Source organism: Drosophila serrata, unplaced genomic scaffold (assembly GCF_035046125.1).
Source record: "Drosophila serrata isolate PLE 108 unplaced genomic scaffold, ASM3504612v1 contig_334, whole genome shotgun sequence".
In the NCBI taxonomy this organism is placed as follows: Eukaryota; Metazoa; Arthropoda; class Insecta; order Diptera; family Drosophilidae; genus Drosophila; species Drosophila serrata.
In genome coordinates this window covers 28,766-56,382 of record NW_028257232.1, presented here as the reverse complement: position 1 = coordinate 56,382, position 27,617 = coordinate 28,766, and the positions used below count along the sequence as shown (strand labels likewise).

Sequence of the window (27,617 nt, the reverse complement as noted above, 5' to 3'; positions counted from 1 at the left end):
TTTAAGTTATAAATTATTAACTTGCAGTCCCTGACATAAAACGTATCTTTTAGCTAAAGGCTCTAAAAGTATTTTTTCTGTGCATGCTGACAGCGTTCTCGGAGCTCCAAACGAAGAAAGGCTAAAATGCTAATAAGCAGCGCAGTACGCGAGCATTTGTCCTCCGTCTCACTCTTCTAGACCTCTCTATGTAAGCACATAAGACGCCCTTTATGTAATGCTCGTACATACTACCATTTTATATATAGCGAGCTGCCAGGATGAAGCCTTTTTTTTGGCTGTTGAAAGGGGCACAAAGAAGTGGAGGCGTCAGTTTCGCTGGAAGGTTGAATGAGGAGCGGCCGTTGAGGGCGGTTGGGCGGGTGGTGCCGCCTTCCTCTCGTGGCGTTGTAGTTGTTTGCTCTCTCGCTGGAGATTAAATGGGGAAAAACACTGTGACATTTTCAGGCTGCGCGGCGCGTTTTTTATATTCCTTTCTTTCTCAGCTGCTGCTGCCTCCAGACGAGAATTCAAATTCCGGGGAAGGGATGACTGAACGGGGCCGAGCTGAGGAGTAGGGTGGATGGGGCGTTGTGGCGACAGCATTAGTGGGGCGTCTTGTGGCAAATGTAAAATAATGCGAAAGGGCTTCGTTTGCATAAATTAAAAATTTATATAATGCTGTCCGTTGTCGCCTTCGAGCAGAAACGAGAAAAAGCGCTAGCTAATTTTCCTGCTTCGGATTGGATTCGGTTCTTGTCTTATTGTTGAAGAAAAGAAAAGATTCTGAATATTTTTTAACACAATTTTGTAATATATATTATTTCGCAGACATATAATTCGTTTATTAACATAATATATTTTAGTTTTAAAGTAATAAATAATTTTACAGTATGTACACATTTTTGTGTATCGAATGCATAGTATTGGCATTTCAAGCCTAAAAGTACAACAATAAACTAGGAATGATTATGACCACAACTGACAGCGCTGTTTACTGGCTATATACGCTTACAGAAATATTTAATGCAATCATTTTATTTATTATAATTTGTCTAGTTCATATTTCCTAATGCATTGCAGAAGGTATTTTATTTTTAACTGGCTAATATGAAAACTGGAGAATGACTCTTGATTACTGCTTAGCGTCGAGTATATTGGTTGTTTAATCATGCGATGCACAACTTGAGCTGTAGAATATTTACATAAAAATTGACTTTTTTATACTAGTTACATCTAAGGATTTAAACATACTAAAGATTAGCGTCGAGTATTAATGTACACAATTAATATGAAACATGTGTGAGGTCTTTCGTGCAATGCGCGGAATTTCAAAGGACTTGAATCCGCTTGCCATCTGATTTTATTTTTTTGTAATCATTTAATCTTGAGGAACTTGTATACCATACACTTGAATGAACAAAGAAAATTACACAATATTTTGTTGCATTTTTATGACTTTAGAACATACAAACTAAGGAGGCATCGGCAAGTTTGTTTGCTCATCGATGAATTGAACCAAAGATTGCACTAAAATTATTATGTATTGTACGTTTTTTTTTTTTTTTGTTATTTACAACCTAAATTAATGTTTATACCCATAGATATTATTTACATTTATTCATAATTTTTCTAATCCGCCAAAATCCTGTTTAATCCTAGACCCTTTAAAATATTCATCAAAATTACAATACATATAACTTTGTTGCTTTAATTTTTTGTTTTTATAATTTTTTTGTATATAAATTCAGTTAAATTGTACGATTGCCAAATTGTTGTATGTATATACTGTTCAGCTCACAACAATTTCGATACAAAGAGGTATTGGAGGTATTTGGTTATAGCATTTTCTTCCTGTTTACTTGGTTCAAGTCTTACAATAATAGTTATTATTTACGAGTATAAAGTTGAATGATTAATATACAATTTGGTTAATGCATTGAGCTATACGTTTGTTATGTACGAATGCTTTGGGAATATTTTTAAGGTTCCTAATAGTTCTACAACGATAACCAAAACTATCATTATGAAATGGAAGATGAATAAAGTCTAACAGGGCCAGGAGCCTATGCTATAAAATATTCTAAACTGTTCAACGAAAAAGCAAACATATAAAAATAAATCGATGTTCTTTTCAATTAATTTATTTTTTCTATTGCATGCGGCAACATTTTAACTAAATATAAATTTAAATTCGAATTAAAAGTGAAAATTTAAGATTTAGTTCAATAAAAACGAAATTAATGTAGTTATTACATACTAGATGATTAAATAATAGTACTAAATATTAATGGCAAACAAAACAATTAGCATAGAAAAAATTCTGTTTATTACTTTAACTTAAAGTTAATTTTGATTCATGATTATTGGCATTGCTTTCTTTAAGAATTCTTTTAAATTAAATTAAAAATAAGCTAAATTACTAAATAAGAGACGTTACTTAATTTCATGATTTTTTGAGTCTTTAAATTTGGTAATTCAATAAAAATTTTTGGAGCGCCGTATAATTTACAATTAGCAGCTGCATATGCTGGATATATATACAATTTTTTGTGACTTGAAAATCTAACGATATAACTTAAATTAGGATAAAGAATGGCACGACAATTTCGGTTCGATTTGGTGGGGTTTGGCGGCGATAAGCTTATGGCATGTTTAGCTACTTTTGTACAATTTTTGTGTTTTTGTTTTGATTTATGTGCTATTATTTCTCTAGTTTTATATATATATATATATGGTTGATCTTTAGTTACTTGTACTTAGCATTAAATTCCTGTTGCAAAAGTGTTCGCTCTCCACTTTGAAATGGCAAAATTTTCAATTTTGTGTGGATCATTTCCAATCGCTTTCATCTAATGAAAACTGATCATGGCTATGTACAATGGCGAGCTTGACTGATCTAGTGATGCTGTTGTCGCATATAAAGGGCTGCAGCATCATCCAGATCGTCCAAATCAATATCTTCGTTATGTTCGTGGGACTCGGCGGAACGGGGAGAATGCATGCTCAGATCCTCAGGTTCGGTTTGCTCGGGCATATCACTGGCAACATGAAGGATTTGAGGGGGAGGCAAGCGGAAAACTCTGCGAATATCCTGGGCCTTTCGCCGTGCAATGCTGCTGCTGCAATGTCCATCAACGGAGCTGGCTCCATCCTCTGACAAATCCAATGGGGCATCGTCCTCCAAAGGACCTTTCTCCAAGTCGACCGATTCTTCAGAGCCTCCATAGCTTGCGCACATTGCCGCAAATTTGGTGGTGGAGGACTCCAAAGCCATTGCGGTGACTGCCATGGGGAAGTCGCCGCTCATGGCTGGTGACAGAGCTGGAGTAGGCGGCGACTGAATGCCGCACTTGTGGTTCATAAGATGGTGGCGCCGTCGGAACTTCATGTGGCAACGTTCGCACTCAAAAGGCTTTTCACCGTTGTGCACCAACATATGGGATTTGAGTTGATTGGAGTCGCTGAATTTACCGTCGCAGATCTCACATGTGTACGGACGCTCTCCAGTGTGGACACGCAAGTGACGCCTGAGGTTTGCCACCTGAACGAATTGACGATCACAATGCGAGCAATGATATGGCTTCTCTCCAGTATGAAGACGCATATGGGTCTTCAAGTGGTGGTCCCGGGTGAAGCGTTTATGGCACTCAGGACATTCGAAGGGCTTCTCGCCAGTGTGGGTGCGCTCGTGGTTCTGCAAAACGTGCTTGTAGCCAAAGCTGCGGGAACAGATTTTGCATGTGAAGCTCTTGTCGCGAGATGGGTCCTTGGCACCTGCATTGCCACCCGCGCCCTCATGAGTGGAGTTGGGAGAGCTGCCGCTGGAAGGCGGAGAGATGGGACCACCGGGGGTGTGGTAAAGGTCATTTACACTCATGCTGATCTCTGTCTGAAACTCCTTCTTTACGGACAATTTGCGAGCCTTCTTTGCTGGCTCATGGTGCTGGGGGGTGCTGTTGGGGGAGCTCAGTGGATGCTTGCCACTGCCCAGAGGTGTGGACACCGGCGAGTGTGGACTAGCTGGCGGCGAATGCATGTGTGTGCCTTGAGGTGGCAGTGACTGCTGGGCGGCCCAGGCTCCAAACAACGCCGCGGGATTGTGCGGGAACAGGGTGTTGGCCAATGTGCTCATAGGTAGTTGCGCCATGAAGGCGGCAGCCTGCCGGTTGGCAGCCAGGAGCTGGGTGGGTGAGAGCATTCCAAAGGCAGAGGCAGCGGCTGCCTGTTGAAGACCCATTGCCGGGTACATGGCTGCGGCGCTGGTGGCTGATGTGTTGGCCGACATGGGTGGCGATAGCGACATAGAGCGATCAACAGAAGCCTCCTCTCTCTTGATGCCTGCCAATGCAGCAGCTAAGCCTGAAACAAAAGATAGTACAACAATTAGTCGGCTGTTCAAGTGCTCTTTAAAGGCAAGTTTGGCGGGCAGAAAAGGACGAGCGTAGCGGTTCTCAAGGATTCTCTGTGGAATGTGCCTCTCGCTACGAGCAGAAGCTCATAAGAGCAAAACTTTCACATGTGTGTTACATATGTGAGCGAAGCTCCATGCTCTCGGTTCTCTTCTGGCTGCTCTCTGGCTGTTCTCTCTAGCTTTTGTTTTGGTGGGTAACGAGTTAAGTGCCGGTTTCTGGCCAAACTTGTAAACAAAGCCTAATTGATCCAAATGTGAGCTTGTGTGTTAACAAGAATGTGTGTGTCTGTAAACATGGCGTCGCCCATTAGCCTAAAGACGTTTAGACGACGCTACTGTCGAACGAATTGGGTCTTGGCCCATTCTCTGACAAAATCGTTTAAGAACGAATATTTAAAGTCACAAAAACCAAGGGACGCCTAAGGGTTTTAAAACTAAGATTGCACACATTTTAAACAATACTTACTTCGCGTCTGTGCGTCTTGCAGCATTGATATGGCCATTGAAGCGTTCTGCTTTCTGTGTTTAATTCCTTCGTATGGCGTTCACCAGAGCAAATGCAATGTTGAGATTTGCTGATATATTCTTTGGCTTGATTTTCTTAGCAAATTTTCTCTCACTTTCTTGTAAGGATATGAATTATTTCGTTCACGCACTTTTGTACTTTGAGGTAGAGAGTTTCACTGATTTTTCCTTTATATAAAAGTTCACCGATTTTGCAAAATGAGGTAGTTGTAATTTGATTAGGTTTGTGTTATTCGCGTTTGTGTGTGCGGCACAACAAATTGTTGTTCCTCTCACTGACAGAGCCAAATCACGACTGATACAAATTCGCTGCGTGAGCTAACTATAAGTACGCTTTGCCGCGGCGAAAGAATCCCACTCACCCTCTCACGCACTCACATTACCACACAGCCACGCACTCAATTCGCTCTCCCGCTCACTCGCACACAGAACACGCATGCAGTGAGCAGGAGAAAGCATCAAGGCGACGGCGAAAAACGATCCCCAGACCCGAAGCAGGTAAACTGGAACTGGGCACTCCGTTGAGTTGAGATGAGCTGAGTTATTTTCATCGGTTCCTTTATTTTATTTTATTTTTTTCTTGTTTGTTACCTAAAAGTGCTGATTTTTCATATGCAAATTGGTGGGACAGAGACAGCAGCTGGTACATTTCAATGTCGAAGCCGTAGATGACTCTAGTTCCACAATCAGTGCCGTTTTTTTTACCAAAAACAAAAAATTATAGATGAGAAATATTCTAAGTTTGCGCACTACTAGGTTTTACGGCCTCTGCGTTTTTTGGTAGTCATAAAACATAAAAAATGAAAACTATGTGTTGCCCATGAAGAGGCCTTAAAAACTTATGACTACTTCCGCTGCTCCTGTGTTTTTAGAGCCTTCATAAAAAGTGCACTAGGAAGAGGCCGTGAGAGGGACCAGGATCAGATGCGAGCTCCTTTGATATAGGCTCGCGGCCAACGGACTCGCAAAAAACTCACTCGGATATCCCATGTCAATTTTTCCCTTCGGCGTGTGAGTTTTTTGGATAGCCACTCAACTGGCGAAGGGGATGAACGCCAAAGGAGAACTGGGCGAAAGGGAAAGGGCGAGAGCGAAAGAGCCAAAAGTCAGGAGAATTAGATGCCTTGGACGGGGTGGAAATTCAAGCGTGCGCCGTAAGAGTGAACAGGAAGTAAACAAAACGTCGGCTTGGCGAGACCCCAAAGCAGGAAAAAGGAACGAGTCCAAAAAAGGTATATGAGTGAGTTTTTTTCTGTTTCCCTTCAGCCTGTTGAGCGAAGTCACAAAAAAGTGGAAGTTCGGTTTAATGGGTAACTAATTATTGACACACGCCTAAAAACGAATCACCAATGCGGAACTAGTAAAAAACAGTCTCAGGTAGAAATAAAAATCAACAATCATAAAAAACAGTCGGTAGAGTTGGAAGATCGACTTATCTCAGCTTGCTTCAGCGTTTTCGGTGATATTTGCGGATTGACTTTTAAATGGTTTTATGTAGATTTTTATGGCAAGGACATGCTGTTCTGAACTTAGGTTGAAAATGGGTCTAGATCGGTATGCTGGTGTTTGTAGGTAGGACAAGGACGCGCAGGACTGGCTGAACTCACCGGGCGGTTAATGCGAACTACCGTGGATTTTCCGAAAGTGAAACCGAACAATAGCCGAAAGGGACGCGCATATCCTTGCTCTGCATAATGTTACGTAAAATTCGAATAGTTTTTGTCATCGAATGAGCATGCTTGACTTCAGCGAAAGATTTTAGCAAAAATAAAATTCGCAGAAGGCATTAAACAATATTTGAGAACCCAAAACTGACCCTATTGATAAGGATTTCTGGGGTTTCGGGCTGAACTGACCGGCTTGAGCATATTTTCGCTAATTCCCAGGTTTCGGATTAGTCAGAAAAAATTTCGGCTTGTTTGCTTGATAAGGAGGGAGTTCGACTTAGTATTGAAAAAGCAACTTAAGCTCAACTGATTTTATTCAGATCCGGGCACTATCTCCCATGGCTGTGCCGACAATCAGCAAACGAGACTATATTATCACAACGAGTGAAAGCAAAATATTCGAGATTTGGAATCGCAAATTGAACAGAAATCGTTCGAGAACGCCTTCCACACGTGCTACACAGTGTGCGTGTGTAAGTAGGGCAGTAGTGCGTAGAAAAGTGCGTATTGTCCGTTGATAAGGTCCAATCTTCGGAAACTAACCTAGGTTAACAAAGTGTACCAAATATTTATTAATTTGATAGTATTGTTCATATATTCTCCTAACGTTGTATATTAAAATACAATAGTTGCCTACGTCAGCTGCTAAGATTTCACTACTAGAACATATATATACGCTATACGCGCTTAGTTCATTCTAACCCTAACCCTCTGCTTTTCAAAAGAATATAACAAAAATATATATACTGCTGGAAACAAAAGCAAAGTTCAGTCTTTTTTAGGAAAAAAAGACAAATTTTGAGCAAATATATCGGATGAACACAAGGGCTGTCAACATAGAGACAATTGTTTTATTAAAAAAGGGGGAAAAGCAGAAATAAAATCGAAAGTGAAGGCTTACAACATCGAAGGCAACGCATGTGCATTAAAGCACCCCTACGATTGCAGCATAGGGGTTTTTTGTATTGTTTGGCTACCCATAAGTGTGCCCACAATTTTAAAGTAATTTGTAACACTCGATCGATTTTTTGCTGAGTTTTTTAAGGAGTCCAATTTCTTGATTTATAGTCAATCGTTGTGGTTGACAGTGGTTGAAACATCCACTAAATAGAGGAAGAAACCTATGTGGAATTCATTATTAAGTTTTATTACAAATTACATGGTTTATGTAGTAATCCGTGTACTTAAAGTCTGGACCGGGATTTAAATTGTTCTCGTACTTATCATTAACCATCCGCTAATCGTCTGCCTTAATCCACGGATAGAAAATGCGCAACCTTAAACTGACGTGGCCAAGGTTTCGACTCATTAAAATCCACTTTTTAATTCGATGGGAAATCCGTCGAACGAGTAACGCAGGAGAGAATGTGCGATTATTGCAAATCTAGCTGGATTAAGGACTAGCAAAATTTTATATGAGAATTAGCCATTTTTCGAATTTTCGTTACTTAAAAAACTTACTTTAAATCAACATTATTATTGTTGTAAAAACCTTTACCATCGAATTTCACCCTGATCCTGCCGCATCGCCTTCAGCAGCATCCCTAAGTCCAAATTATATCTCGTTTTTTACTGACATGGCGTGCATGCGGCACGCTTATAGAAAGGGATGGAATTTTTATATCAAATTAATAAGAGGGAACCCAAGGGGCTTCATTTCTTATCTTTATCGCATGCCAAACGTACGCCATTTCAAAAGCGGGTGCTGAGATCATTTTGAGGGCAAGGGTTAAGAAAGAGTAGAAGAATCAACATTTTCAATGAATTGGCTCTTCACGAGCATTTTTTCGTAATCCTGGTGATATAATCAGGAAGCCTTGGATCATAGGATTACCTAAGCTGGTCGCGGAAGAGTTCCTACACGGATTAAGATTAGGCTGCCACAGCGTTTGAAGACAGGATTATGGTCATTTCTAATCATGCATTTTGGCTCTGTATATAATATACTCATATTCCAGCCAGGCTTTGGTTACATTTAAGTTTCGTTCTAAATTATCAAACTCCATTCCTGGTATATTTTATGCATTTCTTAGCGAACGACAGTTGATAAACAATTTTCGCTAATTGTTAGAGAAAATAAAGGATAGGTACAAGAGCACTACATGTAAATAACACCCACGCAGAGGGGATTAGAAGGCTAATCCGCCTGGGCCAAATGACCAGAAAAATATGCCTTCCCAGACCCCGAACAATGACTATGAGTCGTTGCTTGGAACATATTTACTATTTTCGGTGGGCAGTTCCTCAACTAATTAAATTTGTAAGCAGGAAAGTCAGGGTAGAGGGTACATTCTATATGGAAGAGTACCGCATGTAGTTACATAGTTGGCTGGACCTCGATCCATGATTTATATAGTAACCTTCATTCAGAAGCTGCGGTGCATCGCCCCCGAGCGGGTCAGTTAAAAAACTCTAAACATCCATAAAATATCAGGTAACCGAACTCATAATAAAAAAAAGCATTAAAAAACGGAAGTGCCAGTAAAAAAAGTCAACCACTTGCATTCGTAAAAAAGTCAAGAATAGCATAAAAGGAGCGGGAAAGAGTGGGATGGCTGATTGAACTGCCATCGCCACCCAATGTGCGGCGAATTCATTTACGACACATGCAAATGATCAAAAACGCCGGACGGCACGGCCTTGTTTATGACGCAAGGATCCTACGACCTATGACGTTCTTAAGCCGGATTTAGTTCAGTTTTGCATATTTTTTGCATTGTTTTTCTTTTGCCCATTTTTTCTTTTTAAGCGAAATTTGACTTCTTAATTGCCGGCTAGCTCAAGGCTGGCAATCGCTCTACCTGTGACTCGCAGCCAGTCTCGGGCTCAACGGGCATAGAAGGAACCCACGCTTACAGGTAGCTCTGCTCCCTAGCTCTGCCGTCTGCCCTTAGTATATTTAGGAATTCCATAATTATGATCCTCATTGGGCCCAGAGGCCTGCGTTCTTGCGAATTAAAGAATACGAAAGAAAAAACAAAGCAGGCCGAGTCGCGAAAAAAATCGCGACGCGCTCTAAGCCGGAGATTAGCAAAGGGATTTAGAGGAAAATCCGTCAATATTACGCCCCTTTTGCAGGGGATCAAGCTTAATCGCCATGCTTAAGACTGGCTTATTTGTTTGAAAAAATTTAATCCGTTTCTGAAGGTAGACGTTACGTGTTTTTTCTATACCAGTCCAGATCCCAGCTGCTGGAAAGAGGTAAAACTCTGTAGTCGAAAAAATAAATTGAAGCAAATTTCTTTTTATTAGCATGCGTGCAGAAAAAGTTGAATCCCCGGATTAAGTTGAACCAGTTGGCGTATTCAGAAGACCTACGCAGGTAACTCACTTACTTCGATCCCGGAAAATGTTGCTTAGCTACTGATCCAGTGATCAGGCTGGGATTATAGTTAGCATAAGGAGCCCGATTAGACTTAATCTTCGATGCGGGGCAGGAAATTGTAGGATTGTGGTGCAATAAGTAAACCACATTTCCGCAGATCACGATTAATCTGAGGATTAAAACTGCGCCACGGGGAATTTCTTGTACGCTGGACCAAAGAATTTGAATGAAGGTAAACCATTGAAAACAATTGATTCAGCCAAATAAGTATATACCATACTGTTATATTTAACATACATTAAATCCAATTATTAGGTAAAATAGGAAGCTAAGGTGAAGAAAAAATGCAGTAAAATCTGTTAATAGTTGACTAGGTGCTTAGATCTAGATCGATTTGTGAGTCGACGGCATCCTCATCCATTGAATCATTTTATGAAATTGTTAAAATGTTTCTATCCGTTTTCTGAAATATTTTGGTCTTTATTTTCACAAAAAAAAATATTGAGAAATAAAGGCTGCTTACCCTTACTCATCAAATCGTTAGGCTATTGACCAGTTAGTTTATTGTCCAAAATTTCAACTTCCTGTGAGATTACTTAACGAAGCGAAGGCAGCGGCAATTATTGAATACCTATTGTTAGAATTGAAATATTTTTATGAAGTTGTTTTATTCTTCGTCCTGACAGTTATTTCCGACTTACTTTTAACAAGTGAGTTTTTTTTTCAGCTGTCCTTACTATATATTATATTTATATTTTGAGTATTAAAGGGGTATTAAAGATATGTTCTGATGCATCTTCAACATTTTACTGTTTTATCCGGCAACAGCAAATGCAAATCACTCCCAGATGTATAATTGGTGATTGAGTTTCGTGGCTTTTCGTCCCAGGCGTGGCTTTCCTTATCATTTCAATAGCGTTGCCCGCTGGGTCCATCACGCAACTTTCTGCTTATGAGCACTTGGTTTTCTTATCAAGGTTTGTCCCGCGATGCTGAGCTAAATTATATTAGACAAATATACCTATAAAAAAACCTTTAGAAAAAAGTAAGCATAAATTTGCGAGTTGAAACGCAGCGTCAAGATCAAGGATTTTGCTATGCTTATCAGTAGGTCGTACAATGCACCCGGAGCGCATTTTAGTCAACCAGTTTGTTATCAGCATCAAAGCTATTTATTTTTTCAAAGAACTCGCCTTCCTTTCGGTTTCAAAGAGTGGGGGAATCGTAGAATCAGTAGAAACGCTTGGCAACAATGTGCCAGGGATTGTCACGTAGGCAGTGAGGTGAACAATTAACATACGACCCAATCATCTTCCTTTTTATTCTCTTGCAAGGGTATTCTAATTTTAATCAGAAACTTGTAACGCTTTCAAGGAGCCATTTCCGACCCTACAAATCATATATATTCTTGATCAGCATCAACAACCGAATCGACCTAGCCATCTCAGGCAAATAAAAAAAATTTTTACATTTTTCAAAATTTAATAGGGGGGTAAAATTATTTAAAATGGTCAAAAATTAATTTTTTTAATTAATTTTTTTATTTATTAAAAAATAACTAATATAAGACATATTTCCGAAATAAAAGTAATGTTTTTTTGACCACGTTATAAGTTTTTTAAAGCTTGATTTGACGAAAAAATTGTCATATATAAATATCGATTCAAGGAACACAAATTTTTTCAGCTTAGTTATGGTCAATTCTCGATTTGATCCTAGAATTAAATTGCGAACAGTAAGGGTATATAAACTTAGGCTTCCCAAAATTAGTTTCCCTTTGTGTTTGAGATAAAAGGAAAGCAATACCCCTAATACTAAGGAATCCCTAAGCCTTGTTTTTTTTTTTTTAAATTTTAATATAAGCTGGTATGTTTATTTTTTCTTATATGTATACATCTATGAATAATATGACAAGAAGAGGTTAATTCATAATTTGTTTTAAATTAATGCAGAATTCATTAGAATATGTTGATTTCACTCCAAGAACGCAACTTTTTAATCTAGCAAGATAAGGTCCAGGTTTCAGTCATGGCCGTTCATGGCAAAAAACAGCGCCAAAATTGGAAAGGTGCAATAAAGATGTTGACATGATGTCACTCACATGTCCCCAAGTCAATCCAATTAAACAAAACCCCACAGTAGAAACCGCAAAAAGTTGAGGCGTGACAGGATAATCAGGCGGCGATTGTTTGGCAATTAGACTGAGGCGAAGTCGTAGAAAAGTCAGCTAACAAAAAAAGAACTCAAGACAGGCATTAAAACTACAAAAAGTATACAAGTATCGCATTTCACACGGCTGAGCAGCTTTTTAAGTCGAAACTTGAGGGGTGGCTGGTCGGGTCCTTTGTTTATTAGTGGTTGGCTGTCAGCAGTCCTGTTTCTACTCTTGTCACTTTTTTCGTAAAAATTTGCAAAAATGAAGCTGTAAATTGCACTGATTTTCCGTTGACAGCTGGACGACAATTGATATGACGAGGGGCTCGAATTAGGGCCACACGCATATAGCCGGTCTGCAAAACGCAAGTATTTGTAAGCATAGGTTGTCAACAAGCGCGCCAAATGGCAATTTTGAACAGCCAATCCTTTTTAGGCTCAAGTGGGAAACGATTAATCAACTGTAATGCCACCTACAACAAATGAAGGTAGTGCCGGTGAATCATTAAATCAAACTGCATGATTTATGAATGGCGAGGGAAGCAGCTCCTTTTCTGTCCCTGCCCCTGAAGAATTATTGTGTATGTCGCTGGCTCCGATGTTCTTTTTTTCTTGTCACTGGCATTTTAGCTTTGTTTAGATCTAAAATCGGGCTACACCATTAAAAATTTAACAACGACTCTCAGCCAGTTGGCTAACTTCTATTCCAGCAGATTCATTAATCATAATACAGGCATTGCCCACTTCAATAGACTTTTTACTTCAGATTATTTGACGTTATTCAACAAAAGACAAAATTCAAGACTACAGTTGTGGAATTTTCAATGCCCGGTGAAGTTGTTAGCTACTCCTGTGGCTCTCTTAAAAATCCTCGTCATGCGGTATCATATTAGTTAGTCAACTTTACAAAGAAAGGAGAACTGCAAAAGATCTTCTTCTATCTTTAGCGTGTTGGCACAATTGATTGAGAGAAGCAGATGTTTTAATTCATAAAAAAACACAGTTTACTGGCATATTGGTTAACAAAGTATTTTTACACAACTTTAAGAATTGAAAGCCAAAGATGCAGGGACAAGCCTTCCGGATATTTTTAGTTTTATATAGAGCTTACTGAAATGCCTGCGGAGTCGACCGAAAAACCTGTCAAACCGGCGCCTAGGCAACTGATGTGTTGGTCGGTATGAACTATCAGCACATATCCGACCGCGAGCAAGGATTTTTGGATTCATCTTTGCAAAGGGGACCGGTGCTTCTCCGTGCGGCGTTGTTAAGTATTTCACCATAGAGAGTTAACACGTTTCGACCTATTGTCCAGACAACCGATTGAGATGTCACCTTGAAGTATTAACATAAATCATCGATTCGTTGCGAGATTCTTACGTGATATTTCAGCAAATTAACAGACATTCAACCCAATAAGATTATCCTTTCTTTCTGTTTCTTTGATCTACCGCCCTATACATATAAGAGCGTGTGGGTTTTGTAAGTGTATCGAAAAACTTGTCCCTCTTGAGTGACACGCTGCTGGAATTTGGCATCAAACTCTTAATGCCGTCCTATATGTGCCTGCCATCCTTTTGGTTAAGGAATATGCACGTACTCTTTTCAGTTCAATTTGGGTTGAGCATAGTATGCAAAAATTAGGTTTGTGGTACGTAGAAACCATGATACTTGCATAACGGTTAAGAAAGTCAATTTTGAAAATGGAATTTACAAGAGCTCAGAGAACGGCACCCTTTACAGATAATTTTTTAAGGAAAAACAAATTTCAAGCCACGATAATCAGCAGCGTGTTTTTTACAAGAGTGATTGAGGGAAAATGACTGGACTCCGATGCGACTCGAGGGAACAATTCGAATATGATAACCCAAAGTCAGTCTGGTCAGTGATTGTCGGAGAAAGCAAATGCATTTCCGGCTATGTTTACTCAATTGCAATTTCAATCGACTGTCACCGACTAAGCGACTGATAAGAGTGAGAAATTTCCACGACTGGAGCGGGGAGTGTGGAGCCACAATGTATTTTTAAAATATTGTTTTGAATAGGCAAATTAAAATGTTGCTGAACTTGGCCTCTTTGTGTGTGGATGATGACAAGCCACGTCTTATCTATTTTAGAGGCGCTCCAAAAGTGACTGGACATTTGGTTAGGTAAAATGCTTATTTACGTTGTGGCGTCAGTCAAAAGGGGACTAATGAACTTGACCCAGCAAGGTAATAGAACTTTCAGTACCAACCTTAATGGGGGACGATAACCCCTGAACCCGAAAATAGATTATTTTTCCTTTTGGCTCATTAGTTCATGACCAAGGCAAGTCCTCTGCAATTTTGCCACTAGAAAATTCCAGTGGTCTAGAAAGAAATGAAAATAAAATACAATACTGACCCTAATCAGAGATGCCCAAGAAACCCACGCAAGATATGTGCAATCTTGCGCAAAAGGATAACAAATTTTAAGCATATGGGAAGGCAGGATATCGTTGGCTATCCTTCTGACCAGGGTGCCGTCCCGTTGATGAGAAACGCAGACGAAGAATGTGCGCATTGAGGCGAGCATGCAAAATGTAAGGCCGGCCTGTCCTCTTCGGCTAGGAAAACAAGTTCATGCGGTACAAAACACATATGCCTCGTTGAATTTTATTTTTCCACTTCTTGTTTGTTAAGCGAAGGTCCTCGTCCTTATCCCTCGAAGAGAAACCCGACACTTGGGTAACTAGGACATAAAACACAAATAAATCAGAGAGGCGCTCGATAAAAGTAAAAACCATTTCCGGTATCAGCGTGTAGTCCAGGCAACTTTCGATTTCGATTGTACATCGAAGGCAGGGAGATTTTCTATAATTTCCACGTCAAATCGAGAACAATAACAAGGAAAGCCCCGCCCCTGGAACATTCAAATTTCATTTCCGCGTAGGCAGGTCTTTGGGTAACGATTAAACGATCGAATTTGTTGACTGAAAGTAAAATCGGAATTTCCGGCCAGGTATTGTGTGGTTTCGTAATGATCGCTTATCATATTGCAAAAAAAAAAGTAAAAGTAGGCTTTACTTGGGAGTAGTTTGCGGTTTGATGCCTTGACATTCCGGTTTTTGTGGTAACAATTTAGAAAGAAAGCCCGCATAGTTCCCTTAAAATTAAAGTAGCATTACCATTGTGACAATTTATTTAGTTCATAGAGGCCCCTTCTATCCCACCCCTAATGACTGGACAATTTAACAGAGTCTAACTAAATATTTCCGCTCGTCGTTATTCAATTTTTCGTATACAAATTGCCCTTTGCAATATTCGAAAATACCCAATTTTACAAAGCCTAAAATCGATTTAAATATATCAAATAGATGCAGGCGTAACAATTCATTGAGGAGGCAAACATACTAAAAACTGTCGTTTATACACATTGAATAATTCCGCAGCCACAAGTGCTAAATTTAAAGGAAAATGGGGTGTAAATTGTTTACTTAAGATACATTTTAGATTTTGATCCATTTAAGAGTTTAAAGAAAGTTAAAATGTGTAACACAAGAAGCAATTTACCGTCAACTCTAGTGTGAACCTTTTTTCCAGTTCCTGGAAAAGATGTTAATCTCAATGGACTGCGTATCCCACGCCTATAGAACCATTTAATCACGATAAAAGTAATTCGATCAATACTGAAATCATTCCGCATTTGGAAAGCCTTTTTCGAATAGAGATTTTTATGATTCTGTGTACCTGTGTCTAAAGTAAAAATAAAAAGTATCAGGTGACTTGGTGTACCCATAAAAAAGGAAGGAATCTGCCACCGATGCTATCTAGTGGTTTTTAGTCACTAGATTCTACCAATGTTAATTGTAGAGATACATATAGATATGTATCCTTATATATAGTCACTACCTTAGCTCAATGTTAAAGTCCGTCTCCCGTATTTATAAGGCATAAAACTAATACGAAGAGGTTTTATTTTGAGCTCTAGACGTTCCCCTACCGTTAAAGGTAATCCTTTGTTCGGACTTCGGCTCGCCTTCAACTCCGTCTCGTCGTTTTTCTATTCCTTTTGTCTGCTCTCCACATTGTCCAGTAAAAAAGGTTTGAGAGTACAGTCGAAATTTCGCAACATGTTTCACATTATAAATGATGAGCCGCCTCGGTAAGAGGTCTTTAATTTGTGCTGTATTGCAGAATAGGGATCATATTGAGCATCTCATAAGGGATTTGGAAAACATGTCGGAATATTTCACCACAGGATATCGCTTAGAGTACACATGGCCTTGTATAATTGCGCTTGACCGGCGGAGTTCTTCTTTAAAATTAGTTCAGTTGGTCAAGCGTGAAGCGATGATTAATTAAGGTGGAATTCGATCATATGTATGAATAACCTACTGTCCTTTTTAGTATGCAGCGTAATGCAGAGGGAATCTAGGAGTGCGTTAAAGGATTTCTTTAGCAATGTGCTACAATCACTTTCCCATGACATGCATCCTTGCATCATGGCATCCTTTTTACATGTGTGGGAAACGAACACTTTCCTTTGCTGCCTGCAACACGCTGCTCGTCTCGCATTACACATTGTACATCCTGTGGCAACCTGCAAAGGATTGACACACAGCAGACAAGTGTCATTGTAGTAAATACTGTGTATGTCGTCTTGTAGCAGTGGGAAGAATAGATTCAGAAGGAAACACAATATTATACACCAACTAGAAATAGTAGCGGAAATAAAATCCAAGAAATAAAACCTAGTTGAGTGCTAAAAGGGATATTAGAGCCTAAGTGTCCTCGAATCGTAAAATGGCCGCTTAAGCCAAAAAAGCAATCCCATTGTACAAGACTCGATTCTACGTCGGAATTTGTGTACTCTTCTGCGGAGATCTAAGGATAATTCATTGCCAGTATAGAACTGTTTTTAATATTTGTTACCGCCACCGTCTTCAGCTGAGCACATTGGTTTCATTTGAAAAAAAAATTGAACTAGAATTTCTACCGGAAACTTATTCAAAAAATATATGTGCCCCAATATACGGCACCCAAACGCGAATGCAATTATTTGCAGACATAACAGAGCAATGATGCTGTCCTTCAATTTTTTTCGCTTACACGGGCAATAAGTTGCGTTCGTCCTGTGAAGCTACTACCCCACCTCCCAGGCCTCTGCTCCTCGTGCTTTTATGGCGTAGCATTGACACATCGGTGTGTTTTGGTGCAAATTAGCTGCCACCCTGCTATAAGTGGCGGTCAAGTCCAGTTTCTTAGCTTCCTGGGTTATTTTTTGCGCCGTTGAATGTTTTACGCATCTTGGGCGACATTAAGCGCACCATTATGTGGGCATATAGGATTTCTTTGAAATGGGTGGTTTGTTTTTCTTTATGGATTAGATGTGTAAGTCAGGGTACTTTTCTTGTGGCGATATCGGTTTTGCGGCGTGTTTAGAAAGGAATAATATAATTTAAGTGAGTTTGCTTGTGAGCAAGGTTTATTGTCTTCCTTATGTCAATTTCATTCTGGTTTTAAGTTGGACAATGTGTTCCCCTCGGTGATTAGAAATAATTCATGTGCCTTTATTTAATCGTAAGAGCGCTATTTTTGTCGGCAGTTCATTTTCTCATTCGGGTCTCCCCTCTGTTTAAATCAAATTCGTATCCGACAAGCGTGCTCAGCGCCTGCTGCATTTAAAATGTTAAAAAGTTCAAATATTTCCTAAAGAAACCCCAAGCAAATGTCTCATTTCCTGCAACAATTGTCTCCATGTGCTCACCACTTGGGGAAACGAATAATATTTTTTCTCGGTTGAGCGTAGGGGAGGAGCCAAGAGACGTAAAGAACTCTTCTTGCATAGGACAAAGCATATGCATACTCTCAGCCCTGCACATGGTCACCTTTGCATGACCTTCAGAGCGTGCTGGGGAAATAGGTATAAGGGGGGCATTAGGAATTTTTAGAAACATGTATTATCTTTTCGGTTAGCGAGTTTATGAATCAAGGGGAACAGCAATATTTTCTTAATTTTCTTTGCGTCCGTTCGAAAGCCAATTAAATACACTGTCCCTGGTATTTGTAGAATAGGTGAAATTCGGATTGCAGACCACAAACGGCTCATGCATTATGAAAGATAATCTTTTTGAGGCCGGACAACAAACAAAACCTAAACACCTGAACTGAGGAACACCTGTGCGAATGTTCAACAAAACGCAAAGGATGCGCAGAAATTGCATGAATCCAGAAACACGTAGAGCAAATACCAAGACGGAGAATTTGAGACCACTTAACTCAAACAAAAACCACAAGGATGCTGCCGAATTTATGAAACTGAGCTGAACAGCTCTATGAAGTGCATCCGTTTGCATTTTCACTTTCACAATGAAAACCAAAACCACAGCGAAAAAATAAACATGCTTGTGTATGTATGCACAGGATATGCTATTATAATGTCCTTGCCCTAGTGTCCTAGATTGAAATGAAAAACAATAAACCGGACACTGCGATCGTATTGCCAATGCAGATTGCTTATAGATAACTTAAATCGAAAACTGAACTTACAAACTACATACATTTGTACACTAGTAGACAACTTAGTATAGTAAATTCTTGTAACAAACAAATACCTTCATAAATTTTACACTTTTGTACGGCCGCCGCAACAGGACGTGACAGTTTCTAAGTCTTTAGTTCTTTGTTAAGATTCTTCTGTGTAACCATGGGAATTTTATACCCTTTTCTAGTTTCGGCAAGTGTCTGGAATCTATTATTCTTTCCCTTTTCAAATCCTCATTGTGTTAGGCTCCGTCACCTCGTCCCCAAGATAAAGGACAATTGCGGGCATTGTTTTCTTTTAACCTTTTACTTCATCAGAGTTGTGTTGTATACATGTGTGTAGGTTACAAGCCGCAAAGTCGAGGGACTTTAATCGAAAGGATTCTGACTTAAGTCCTTGCGCAAATTTTGTGATGGTATTGGTCAAATTGATTGTAAGATCTAGGAATTCTCTCCTACAGGTGTAAATGTATGTGTTACCCCATTGAAGTATTGAGACTTCTCTGAACTAAGCTTTGAATATCATACAAATACGCTGCGCCTTCCGTATTTTTATGTTTTCCCATTCAATAACGTGACCCCGTGCGAAAGGCATTCCACCTAGTTGGTGGCGGCAGCGGAAGACCTACACGTGCTCCATTGCTGTGCGCCCACCCATAACAAACAAAAATGGCCGCCAAAACAGAGACGGAAAACAACACGCATGTGCTCCAATTTAACACTTTCGCTCTCTTTCGCCCGCACGTGTCGCCCAATTTAACCCTTTTAATGCCGTCTCCGTCTGCTCAGCGTCTGTCGGCCATTGACTTGCGCTCTTTCATATGTGAAGCTCCATCTTGCTCTTTTCGTCTCTCCCCAATGCGTCTGCCATAACATATCGGTTCTCTCTTTACTCGTCACCATCGCACTGTGACGCTCTTCGCCGCAACCTTTTCGCTCAGTGAAAAGGGGAAGCAAGAATTTGAACGCTTTCTTCTACCCCTTCACTGAGAGCTCATGTGTTTGAGTGAGTTTTTTTTACGCGGTCTCTACTTCTCTCTTTCTCCGCGTTCTATACCTATGTATATGCATGTGTGTTTGTATTTACTATTGAAAGCGAAAGGATTTTGTACATTAAAAGGGTGAATGGGAACATTTGGGGTTGCTTATTCTTATCGATTTCTGAGTTCTCGCGCCAGTATATTAGTGCGGCGAATACACACATACACACACTCGTGCACGACCCTTTCATTGCCATTCGCTGTTTCCCTCTTAACTCTTTATTTAGCGTTCGTGCATTATTTTTATTTCGACAGCGTGAGTGTGACTTTGCATCTGTGTGTATTGCGATATATTGTCGGATGAGTCAGCCAAGTAGGCGGAGTTTGATCAATAATATTTACGAAATGGCGTCAACTCTTTGAATTTCCGGTTTTTAAATATATGATTAGCGCCATAAACTTGTAATATACCATTACAGATTGCTATATTTTTACGTCGGCCAGAATTAACTTATTCATGAGAACTACCATAATTAAAAGTTTACCACTTTTGAACAAAACCTACAAATTCTTTTAATAAGATTTATTATAATACAAGTCGAATGTTTTTTTATATATGGTACATTAATTTTTATTTAATAAATAAATAAAATCAAATATTTATTAAATAAAAAACGTAGGTATAAATAGGTTTTTTATTTATTAATGTACCTTAATTTTCTTGGAGAGGACTTTGAGGATTCCCTGTAACCCCTTAAGGTCTACAAAACGTTTAATACACAATTAAAAAAAAAAAGTTCAAATGTTGGGTTACTATATGGAGTTGAAATTATTAAACCAGTTTTAACCATTCTACGCTAATAGGGCCTTTTTCTTTCTTAAATTGTAAGTTTTGGGAGAGCATTTTGATGAATTGCCTGCTAATGAAGGCCAAGCGCTTTAACCAATATATAAAAGTCCATATAAGGCGTGAAACGGATGTTTCTTCGGTTGTGCCGAGAGAGGTGTAGTGGAGAACTAAATTTGAATGATGTCAAACTAAAATTAGAGTAGCCCTTAATATAGTGATTTCGGATATATATGTACATGTATATAGGGTAACATAAGAAGTATACAAGAGATCTGGCTGCCGCTAGTTCATCCACCTTATGCATTCTTATCCTTGGTCTACACATAACGTGTTCATTAATAACTAATATCCCGAAGCCACAATAACATTAGCTCTGTGAAGAGACGGCCCATTGTTGTTTTGCTTTTGGTTTTCAATTACATATGGGGCATGTAGCTTAAATGCCATGTGTGTGTGTTCGTCCGAGTCTATAGATCCATCGATGAAAGTTTGAAAGTAACACCAACAAGAAAGGAAACTAACTTCGGAAGGTCGAAGTTGATATTCCCTTGCACTTCGCAATTGAATAATAGGATCGAATGGGAAATCTATCAAACCGAGCTTAAAATATATGCTCGATATTTTATATGACAATTTTGTATTAAATCAAAGTGTTTGAAGCATGTTTTAAATGCGTACAACTTTCCAATGTTAGTTTTTGATGGTTTAGAATATCTGAACACTCTTTAAATTTAATTTAAAATAATATTTTTAACAATTGGCAACAAACTATTTTTCTGTTCTACATGCCTAGAAAAATTCGCCTGTTGATGCTGATCAAGAGTATATACGATGTATAAGGTCGGTAGTGACTCCTTCACAGACTTACAGGCTTCTGACTAAAATTATAATAACCTGCAAGGGTATACAAATTGTCAGGCCAGGACTGCGTAATTAATGAGTAGCGAATACCCCCGAGAAAATAAGAAACTTTGTCAAGACATACACTTCACAAAAGAGGGGTATATTTATTATGAAAGTACACATAGGCTTAATTTACTGTGATTCGGTTATTTCCCTCTGTGCAGTAAAGTTTTTGTTTGTACAATCGGTCAAACTACTCGAACTTGGCTTGTGGCAGCCTACAAGCAAATGATTTTAGCTACATCCTCCTTGCCCCTCATATTTCCTATCCACCTTTATTCCGTTTTAGTTTTCCAGGGTTATCTTTAATTTCATCTTATAAAGATGTAGGACTTGTAGCCAAAAGCCTTCCCACGCAGCTTTTCAATGTATATACATATAGTTTTTTTAAATTACTTGATTGAAAATAAGAGCAATAAATAAAGTAATTAGAATCGGGTTCTCTGGGAATCGTCTCCAATCGGCCCCTCCAATTGAAAGTGATGTGCTGATGACCACATTTGCGTGCTAAGGCTGTTCATTAAAATGAGGCTTGCATGATGTGATTAATGGCAAACACAATTCCCACCGCCATACGACTTTAAATGCCTGAAATCCAATCCAATTCGACTACAGGAAGCGACAACGAATCATCCGAAATAAGCAATCCGTTGCGACCGCAGCGCTTCTTAAATCGGCCTCATTCATACGTTTATCGTGGTATATTCAAAGCAAATCTTGTTTAATTCGTATACAAAAGACTCATTTATAGAAAAGAATATATATATTTTTGGCATCCATCTATACAACGGATTGAGATGGTCAAACTTTTGTACTAAGTTTAAGTGGATAGCTAATAAAAACGGGCGACTGTGTGATGATTAAGTCCCCGATGTGGGTGTCGCTTTGTAGGTGGATCTGTTTCAAAACTTTGCCGGAAAGCATTATTTTGAATTGCCAGACGGGTGTAATGACTGGAGTTCTTATAATGCCCGGAACTACTTCTTGTCGTATTTGTTCTGAGCATTTAACGAACATCATCAAGCTGTTATAAAAGGTTTGAAGTTATATTCCCATGATCGAGGGTGGACAGCACACCACACTCCGAAACGATATGGTCCATTGAAACTAACGATCGGCACATGCAACTAGTTAGCATTGTCTGGGTAAAGCTATAGGGACTGAGGAAAAATATATTGATATTAATGTGCGATCAAACATAGTTAGATTCCCAATTTATGACCAGTTAATTGGTCCTCCAAGAAACAGGAAGTCCGATCAATGTCTTAATTTATGTTAAGAGGTAGCCCAAGGCTCACCAATTAGTTTTAGTTTTTCGATTGAAATGCTCGCCCATTTAGTACGGAGAACGCCTACAAGAAAACCAGACGAAGCCAATTAATAGAGTCGCAAAACAAATTAACCCCAAGAAATCAACACGAAAGTTCTCGCCGCAAGACTGACACACGTCAGAGCGTCAAGACGATAAACGCCATATGGCATAGTTCTAGCCCCGGCGGTTCCTCAAATGTATAAAAGTATACCAAGCAAAAAAGTCAAATCCGATACAGCGCACATGCCGAGATTTCTGGATGAGAGACGCGTGCTCCAGTGACCCTTTTATAAAGCAAGATGCATAGGAAGCATAGGCAAACTATATTGAAGTGGGGAACACAAACTGACGATGATCACTAAATTAGGGGTTAAACGAAGATGAGTACGAAGAAAAAAAACATATGAACAAAAAACGGAAGGCGAGAGAGTCAAGAAAGGGGTGCCTTGGATAGGGAACAAAGCCAAGGGACACGATCTCTAAATACTTGATAATGAGCTCACATTTTATTTCCCCCTTCGTTATCCCGAAACAATCTTGGGAGTCTCCCTCGGAGTTCAGAATTGAATTATCTTTCGAGGGTGCCCTGTGGCATTTTAATGTGCCTAATATGTCACCCTTTCCTGCTGTCGAAAGAGTTCACATGAGGACCGCCCAATTGTCAGTTGCGAGGTGATCCTCGAGTGACTTCCTCGTTTATTCAAGTCGCTCAAATGTCAAATTAATCATTTACTGTCTGGTGTTTGTGTTGGAAGTTGAATGTGACAGGTAGTTGATTTAGCGTTTTAGATTCCAATCGCAGGAAACGTTCGCGTTAGTGGCGATCACGATATTGATTATGGTAAGGTAACCGATTGGGATTTGCACCCTTATAATTTTAGTCAGAAGCTTGTAACGCTATGAAGGAGTCATTTCCGACCCTATAAACTATATACATTCTTGATCAGCATCAACAGGCGAATCTTTCTGGTCATATTTAAAAGAAAAGAAATTTGTAAAAAAAAATTTCAAAATTGTATTAGGGGTTACATCGCTAAAATTGTCAAAAATGTTTAATATTTTTACATTTTAAATAAAGTATGCAGATTTATTATCCTAACAAAATCTTGCCTAGGACAGCTTTCCGAATTAAAATTAATGCTTTTTTGGATAAGTTATGAGCTTTTTAAACTTTGATTTGTTGATCAAATTGTCATTTACAAATATAATTAATATCAACTAGAGAACTGTTTTATAGTTTTAGTCAGAAGCTTGTAACGCTATGAAGTAGTCATTTCCGACCCTATAAACTATGTACATTCTTGATCAGCATCAACAGGCGAATCTTTCTGGGCATATTTAAAAGAAAATAAATTTGTAAAAAAAATTTCAAATTTTATTAGGGGTTAAAATTGTCAAATATTGTAAATATTTTTAAATTTTAAGTAAAGTATGCAGATTTATTAGCCTAACAAAAACTTGCATAGTGCATATTTTCGAATTAAAATTAATGCGTTTTTCGCTGAGTTACGAGTTTTTTAAACTTTAATTTGTATACAAATTATGTATTTTCTCATACAAACATACATATGTGACTCTTAAAGATAATTTAGTATTTTCCAAGAAACAATAGCAAGCAAACATTAACTTAACGCCGTTTCCCGGAAAATGCTTAAAACTCCATTTACGTAAACCCCACCTGATGATGGCTTATCAAATGGCTTCACCTGTATAAGGCACACACTAGCATCCTGTAATGGCGAGCTAGCCAAATGGTGGAACGGCTGCAGAGCCGGAACTTATCCTTAATTGAACCACAGCTCTTATCGAAAATTACACAACATACACTCAGGCAAATACGAAACGAGCGAAGATCGTCCTAAACAAATCGCTCTCGGGCTTTAATTTTTATCAACCGCAGCATTGTGTTTTGGTGCAATTAGAACAAACATCCTTTTCTGGTGAGCGGCGCGCGACGAACGTTATCCTTCTGTAAATATTGACGTCTTCGCGTGCTCAAGTGCTCATTGGGAATCCTTTCGCTGCGATACATTCTTTTTTGTGGGTTCGCCGACTGTCGCGTTGCTTTCATCTAGTTTCTGGGTTGCGATTTGTGTGTTAACCAATACCAGAGTCTCAGTTTGTAGATCGCGGTACCCGACAAATATTGACCGGCTCTAATTATTCTTTGTTCTTTAAAATCATTTGACCGCATTTCTCATTGCCTGTGGTATATTTTTACCGCCGTGTCAAATAACAAAATTCGTTTTTAGGCACTTGTAACTTTTTTCATTTTCAAAATTTCAGAATCTATTTCTATATCCTTATTGCATACATAACGTAAATTTTTACAATATTATAAAACGTACTGATGTTTCCATTTCGAAAGTAAGGCTCAATATATCAGACAAAAACTTATGAAATTCTTATAATAAAGATATAACCCATGTTTAAAATTCCAGCGAAATACAATAGCCAAAATTGAAGCTGGTTGCTAGACATCTGTTGTTTATTTTCGAAAAAAGAAATTTGTTCCTCGAGAAGGGAAGAATAGACAGTTAGCAAGTGTTGCGATCCTAGATTGTAAGGCGGGTCGAATTCTAACTGGTGGCACACGGTGCTAAAGAAACCACAAGGAAGGGTCAAATTAGTGGAACATATGCTTGAGTGTCTGCGCTGAAAGTGAAGGTGACTAGTGTGATGTTGAAATTGAAGCATTGAAATAAAGGGTCTTGGCAAAGGTTAAAGATACCTCTTGGGGAGAGTGCTGTCGCTTACTTTCATTTTCCGGCACGGCAGCCACTTTCTTCAATGATTAGTGTGGCACATCTAATTGATGACATGTGGACCTTTTGAGGGTTCCTAGATCTTCTTAAGGGGTAGTTTCTTTAAATGCATCATTTTATTGGAAAAATGCTTATATAGTTGGTTTCGAATAAGAAACGTCATCAACATATCTTTGGCAGCTGCAACAATCAAGACGCGGAATGTACGCTAAAGGATTTGCTCCGTCGCCTGAGATGCTACGGCCACACATCATAAACAGCGCATCCCAATCCGAATTCCCAGCCAAATCTCAATCTCGATTCCAATCGCCGCGTCATCAAATCAAGCACCAAAGGTTCATGCAGCAAGTAAAAGTAGTAAAAGGTTGTAGGATAGAAAGGAAATTGGTGTGTTGGCAAATTGTGATGGCATTATTTGGTGTACCATGTTCCATCCCGTAATCATTGCTGGCATTCACTGTCCAACCCTTAAATCACAGTGAACGCAATTTTCTTAATAATCCTCAAGACAATATCGAAAGGCCATAACAATATCCTTTTCATGATTATCGGTTTTCTTGTTTGACAGTAAGTTTTTCGGGCCTTTATACATTTCACGAAAAGCTTCCAATCACAAAGGACCGGCTTGTCGCTTGTATGTATGTCCATTTTATTTTGACGCAACAGTAACGTAGATGTTTATTGGTTGGGTTGGACCTTGAATTCTCTGTTCCTTCATGGCCGCCAAAGGTTATGCGAAAAGGTTATTTCTTTTTGAGTCCGGAACTTTATGCAATGTATTATTTTGTGGTCAAAAAAGTCACAAAAGCCCTAAAGTTATCAAAACAAAAAGAAATTATTGCCTGTATTCCGTCTCAAAAAATGTTCCCAATATTTCTCTTGGATTTTACACAATTCATTATTTTTCTTCTATACGAGTCATTTAAAATTCTTTTCATGCCCAAACGTGCCGAAGTAGCCAGCAGTAAAGAAAACGGAAAAATAAGTAGAAACTCAAGAAAAATATTATAGGTATTAAAATTTTAATGCAAATTGTTATTTTATGCAAGAATTTGCGCTCAAATGGCCCTTGTCCTTACCAAATCCTTTGGAAAAGGACTGCCTAAAGGATTTCCATGGTCAAACATAAGGCGAAGAAAAATGTTTTTGTGTGCTACTTTTTGCTTTTTCTTTATATTATGCAGAGCAGTCGACCTTTAGCTTGGTAAAGACCTAGATGTGCACGTGTGGCGTGGGTGTCCTTAACAGGCGGCTTCTCAGGCACATCGGACTGCGACCCAGGCCTTTTTCAATAACATAGTTTGTTATAAGGAAAGACTCAAAGTTTGGCTCACCCTTAGGCAAAAAGGATAATTGAATTGCGTTCATCGTTGGTTATTCAAATGGTTTGCAGCTGTCCGGTGGTAGTTTAATATTGTGTACCATAAATGCTGCATTAAATCATTTAAATAAAGGGAAATAGCGAAACACTTTAAATTATAATATATATTAACTAATTTTCTCAAAATTCACAGGATATATGCGCTTGCGGGTATATTTACGTACAAACAACGCTATCGAACATGTTATATTTACCTATGTTATCCTAAAAATAGGTCTGGTTCAAAACCTATTGCATTGATTAACTTTCTTCTCCCCGTAACCGAGTTTTTATTTAGTATGAGGGCCTATCATTAAGTAAGAATTAAACATGCGGCTATGTCTTCCTGCATTTAAAAAAAAAAGAAAATGTTATTCAATAAAAAAAAGGGTGTTTTAATTTTTTTTTATTATTATTCTATTACGAATTTATTTTATATAGTCTTTATTAATGCTCTTTAATGTTTAACAGGGCGCCTTTAACGTCAAAAGTGTTAGGAAAAAACTGTTTAATATTGCTTTACTCCACTTTAAAGGTTAGAGTATACTTTAATATATTTACACAAATGTGGTCAGTGAGGTCAGAGCAGTTTAATTAAAGGCCAACGTTTTGACAACAAATGGGTTAAACGCTTGGCTCGGGTTATCTCTATGGTCACAACTTCGGTTTCGGCAATAAAGCAGTTCGTTTTTCATTTTGTTTTGAAGTAAGCCGAACAACCCCAATATGTAAAAGGGTTGTGTAGCGGTCGTATAAAAAATACTTGCAAAGGGTTGGTATATAAAAGGGCGGAATTTATATTTACATATCCAAATAACCAATGAGAACAAGCTAAGCATTAATGTATAAACAAAAAGAAAAAAGAAAATACATATTT

The 27,617-nt window shown here is 38.7% G+C and overlaps 1 protein-coding gene and 1 long non-coding RNA gene across 2 annotated transcripts in view; one reads left to right on the top strand and one right to left on the bottom strand.

Annotated features, from left to right (window-relative positions):
- Window positions 1-770: 770 nt before the first annotated feature.
- Window positions 771-5,220, bottom strand: Kr (Kruppel). The gene is made up of 2 exons (XM_020947904.2): window positions 4,860-5,220; window positions 771-4,341 (listed from the first exon to the last, which is right to left on the bottom strand). The coding sequence occupies exons 1-2, from the start codon at window positions 4,894-4,896 to the stop codon at window positions 2,879-2,881; spliced, it is 1,500 nt and encodes a 499-aa protein (XP_020803563.1). The 5' UTR covers window positions 4,897-5,220; the 3' UTR covers window positions 771-2,878.
- Window positions 5,221-6,108: 888 nt separating this feature from the next.
- Window positions 6,109-27,617, top strand: part of LOC147642889 (uncharacterized) — a 46,290-nt gene continuing 24,781 nt past the window's right edge. The window contains exon 1 of the long non-coding RNA XR_015272788.1: window positions 6,109-6,150. This is a non-coding gene — a long non-coding RNA (uncharacterized LOC147642889). The remainder of the gene's footprint in view (window positions 6,151-27,617) is intronic.

Coding starts and splice junctions, on each gene's coding strand:
- Kr (XM_020947904.2), bottom strand. CDS start 4,896: ATGGCCATATCAATGCTGCAAGACGCACAGACGCGAA. Junction 4,342..4,859: donor GCAAGACGCACAGACGCGAA/GTAAGTATTGTT, acceptor CTTTTGTTTCAG/GCTTAGCTGCTGCATTGGCA.